The 4947-nt window shown below is 35.2% G+C and overlaps 1 protein-coding gene across 1 annotated transcript; it reads left to right on the forward strand.

The window, feature by feature from the left end:
- Window positions 1–614: 614 nt before the first annotated feature.
- On the forward strand, window positions 615–1419 carry LOC107648743 (uncharacterized). Its single transcript, XM_088489352.1, has 3 exons — window positions 615–1019; window positions 1140–1216; window positions 1359–1419. The coding sequence occupies exons 1-3, from the start codon at window positions 615–617 to the stop codon at window positions 1417–1419; spliced, it is 543 nt and encodes a 180-aa protein (XP_088345478.1).
- Window positions 1420–4947: the final 3528 nt, after the last annotated feature.

Below are 4947 nucleotides of genomic sequence, written 5' to 3' on the forward strand. Positions count from 1 at the left end.
AATAAAATTTAGTAAATAGAAGTATTATATAATTTAATTTAAGTAATTTCTATTATGAATGAATTATGGTTTATTTTATTAGTTTGAGTTTTAGAGATTAATTTATTAGGAATGATTAAATAGATTTTTATAAATACTTAAAGTTTAAGTAATTATATTATAATTAGATATTTTGTAAATTGAAATTAAAGTTTCGGTGATAGAAAAATAATAAAACGTTATATCATTTAATTTAACTAATTAATATTGAGTTTAAACTGTATTTTATAAAAATGTGATTAATATGTTTATTTTATAATTTAAATTAAAAATAATTGTTTGAGCTCATTGATATGCTGATAAATAAAATTTTATGCATTTTGAAAGTAATTTTTATGAAGTAATTTTTATGGTATTATATTTGAATCTTAGATTGTTATTCTATCTCAAATATTTTGTAAAGGTTATTATATTACTCATATACATTATACCTTAACCTTAAATTCCTAATTAAAAACCTAATTCTACCCTAAATTCACAAAACACACGCACAAACAGAATGGGAAAGAAAGGAAACAGGGGAGCTCGAGGGGGGGAAATAGAAAGGGAAAAGAAAGGAAGGGGAAGGAGGGAAGATGGGGAAAATGGAGAACAGGAAGGGAGACAGAGGACGAGGGAGAAGAAGAGAGGGGGAGGAACGACGCTATGGAGCTTGGCGCCGCTGCCGAGCTGCTGTCGCAGAGAAGAAAGGGAGAGGCGAACGTGACCCACGGAGGAGAGGAAGGAGCTGCCGTCGAGCCACGCCCCTTTGCCTTGTTCGTGTATCGCCGTTGCTATTCGCTGAGGGTGAGACGCGAAGAGAAGATGCTGACCCGCACCATCGTGCCTCGCTATCTTCGTCGAGCCTTCATCATTGTCGCTCCCTATTCCCGTTGCCATCAGGGTTTGCTACCGCTGCCATTCAGAGTGACGCAGCAGAGGAGGAGTCGTTCCTCTTCCGCCGCCGTCGCCGGAGACCTTGGTTGCTGCTATTCATATGGGTGAGTTCGTTGTTTCCTAGTTACTGGAGTAACTGTCTATGAATCTTTTGTTGCTTTAGAATGACCTTGTCCCTATCTTTAATGTTCCTGAGTACACTATAGTTGTTGGAATCATTACAGCTGGAACTTGTCACCGGGGGAGAGAAGCGGCTGCACTATCCTCTTCGTTTTGACATTGAACCTCTATTCCTAACCCTGTAACGCTCTTGCTCTTGTTCTATTTGGTATTTTGTTTCTCTATTATGTTCTTATATTAATTATGATAGCCAATATCTCTGTTTTAGTATTATGGTGTTATGCTAAAATTGCCGATATTGCCGTTGCTGCGAGCGTAACTAGAATTGATGCTGCTGCCGCCGTCTCGGTTGCGTTGAAATCGCCGCTGCAGTTGCCAGTTTAGACTAAGCAGGGATTGTTGCGTTAAACTATGCGATTGCGACATCGAGGTAGGGGGTTTAAAACGATTTCAATTTAAGAATGCCTACAAGGTTTATTGAATAACTGCAAATAGATTTAATAGCTGTGAGTAATTGGTTGATTATGTAATTATTGAATTGTGGCTGAAATTGTGATTGGAATGGTTGAGATTGTGATTTGGAATTGTTGATTTGTGATATTGATTGATTATGTGGATTGGGAATTGCTTGATGACTAATTGTTGAGAATTTCTGAATTTTAATGGGTTATGTTGGATTTGTTGCCGTTGAGTTGTTATTTGGTATATTGTAATGTTAATGAACTTGGTTGGTGGTTGATTTGGAATTGGTTTTGAGGGGTTTTGAAGGGTTGGATTTTGAATACTAAATAGATTGCTGAAAAACTAATTTTTGAAATTAAAAGGTGACTTTGGAAGTGAATTAGTTATTCAACGATAATCGAAATGATATAAGAGCAAAGGTTGAGTGAAGTATAATAAAAGTTGTTGTTAGGACTCAATTTTGAGAAGTTTGAATTAATTATAGAACTAGTTATGATTTTTCAAAGTTAAAATGTAAAACTTGATTTTCTGCATTATTTTTAAAGGAAGCCGGAAACTTTGAAAAACTATAACTATTTCTGTGATTACCGGAATTGCGTGGGACCAATTCCAGATTGAGCTTGGGGACATAGGGAACTGGACTGCTGAATTTGAGACTTTTTCACTAAGTTTATGATATATGGTGAATTTTTGAATCATGGATGTCAAAACTGATTTTTCTGCAGAACGTTTAACGCAGCAGCAACTTGATTCCTCTATTGGAGATTTTGCAGTTTGAATTTTGAAATGAAACCAATTTTAAATAAAACTTTATTCCTATTATTTTAATGCCGTAAAATTTCAGAACAATTGGACTTGTAGTTTTAAAGATATGAATTTTTGAAGGATGATGCATTATGCAGAAAAAGCCAGGTTCTGTTTCCTTAAATTAGTAAATTTGGGAGTTTATAACTTTTGATCCTGGATAGATATTGAGATGCAACCAATTGGAGGTGCAAATTAAGTATGCTTAGTATATGTGATTTAAATTTTAGAATTTTCTATGTTTTAATAAGTGAGTTATGGGACTTGGAAGAGGTTGTGTTCAATGATTTGTAAAATAGAATTCTGCAGAAAATTACCTAACTTCCAAGCTACGTAACTCCTTCATTAAAAATGGTATGACCCTGGAACCAATTGAGAAAGAAATTTGGATGAGTTATGTTTAACCACACTAATTTTGAAGGTAGTTGGATTTAATTTGGATTTTATATGAAATTTCAAATGTTGTATGGTGCTGCTGTCTTCTGGTTTTAAAACACTGCAGAACAGTCACGGTTTTGCTTATATTCCTGAAGCTATAGTCAGCGAAAAATTATGATTTTTGATTTAATAGAAAGTTTAATCCGAGACGGTCGCATGGATATAAAGTTTGCGCAATTCCAAATTCATTTGATATTTTAAAAATAAAATGGAAATCAGGCTGCCAAGTTGTGTTGGTAATTATTTTGGATATGGAATTTAAGAAATAGATTTTTTATTATCAAATATATTTGAGAATATATTGCTGTGGCAAATGCTGAAAGAGGCTGATGAATTGTTGAGAAGAAGGAACCCGTAAGGGTGGATAAGTCCTATTTTTAAAGGAGATTATGTCCAAATTTTTATAAAAAATATAAGGACTTAATCAAAATAAATATTCAGGGCTTATTTAATAATAATAACTCCAATGATTCTTTTAAGAAAAGAATATTTGATCTATGAGATTGTTGGTAGGGGCGTGGGTCTAGTCCCGCTTGCTCAGTGTGTAAACCATTATGCAGGGATGGTGGTTTTGTCCCGCCTGCAGTGAGGACGGTGGTTTTATCCCACTCACGTATTGATAAATTGTTCAGCAAGGACGGTGGTTTTATCCCGCTCACGTATTGATAAATGGTTTTATCCCGCTTGTCTATGGAACCTACGGATAAGGATGGTGGTCTAATCCCGCTTATCCGAGTCGGGTCTGGCAACATAACCAACGCGTGAGCTCATGGCCAGTAGGACAGGCATGCATCATATGCATCTATGTGACATTGTTTGGGTGTGTATATTGTAATTGGTTTGCCTAAGTGAATAATTCTGTTAACTGCTAATTGCTATACTTGATATAATTGCTCTGGATTGTGGTGAATTGGGTGCTGGTTGAATTGCTTGGGCCTGAGGCCGTGATTAGATTGTGTTTGAGGTTTAGTAAGTATGAAAGATTGAGCTGGTTCAGCATAGACTTAATGAACCTATGCTTGGAACAGATTAGTCATTCATACGGTCTTGCTATACTTTTAAGATTTTTATAAAGGAAAATATGGGTTTAGAATTTTGGATAATTAACTGATGCTTTATAAGATTTTGGATTTTTGAATGTTATGCAGTTGGTTTTCAAAATAAAAGGTTGACACGGCGAGTAAAGATCACTGCAAATGAAAACAGTTTTTCTTTTAAATACTTTTGAGTGAAATTAACTATTTGCGTTTTATTCTTTACTTTCATGGCATTCTCTACCTCTACTGAGAACATGTGGTTTGGTTCTCACCCCGAAATTTTCCACCCTTTCAGCGACAGCTTTGAAGACGCAATTTGAAGCTGCGAGCGATCAGTAGGCTTTCTTTATGGTCTTAATTGCTTTCATAGAGTCCCCTCGCTATTGTCCTTTGAGATTTTATTTTACATAGAGGGGTAGGTTTAGTATATTGTATTTGAGTTTTATTTGGTCTCTTTTGTATAAGAATTATTATCAATAACATTTATGTGATTATTATTATTTGTGAATGTTTGAATTATGACTTTAATGAAAAAAAAAAACAATTTTCTGGCATTTTCTTAAAACTGGAACGCGAACTCGATACAAAGGCTTGATAATTAAGTAGTTAATACTAGAAAAGGTTACGTAATGTCCTTTCTAGTAGAAATACCCTGACTTAAGCAAGGTATTTTGCTGGACGGGACGTTACAATATGGTATCAGAGCAGTCCTTTGACTTGCAGGGCGGCACTAGCAATCCACTGCAAGAGTCCTTTGACCTGCATGGCGGAGCTAGTTAACTTATTTCTGCTCAACACACTCACTGTAAGAGTCCTTTGACTTACAGGAGCACACACACACTCACTGTAAGAGTCTTTTGACTTATAGGAGTATATGCTAGTTGTGTTTTCTCGATACCTCTGTAAGAGTCCTCTGACTTACAGAATAGCATTATAGCTAAGTATCCCAGGAAAGCAATCTCAGTGGTCATACCACCATCTATCTGACTGCCTTCACGCAGAAGATCATCACATAATCATTCTCATTATCATCATTCATTATCATTCTCATTATTTATCATCACTTTCACATTCTTATGCAGTACCTCTTTCTTTCTCTGTTCAATCATACTATACAAACTTTACATCTTTCACTTTTACAACATCTTAACTCAAACCATTTCTCTATATC

This window comes from Arachis ipaensis, chromosome B6 (assembly GCF_059453495.1).
Source record: "Arachis ipaensis isolate K30076 ecotype BB chromosome B6, ASM5945349v1, whole genome shotgun sequence".
Classification (NCBI taxonomy): domain Eukaryota; kingdom Viridiplantae; phylum Streptophyta; class Magnoliopsida; order Fabales; family Fabaceae; genus Arachis; species Arachis ipaensis.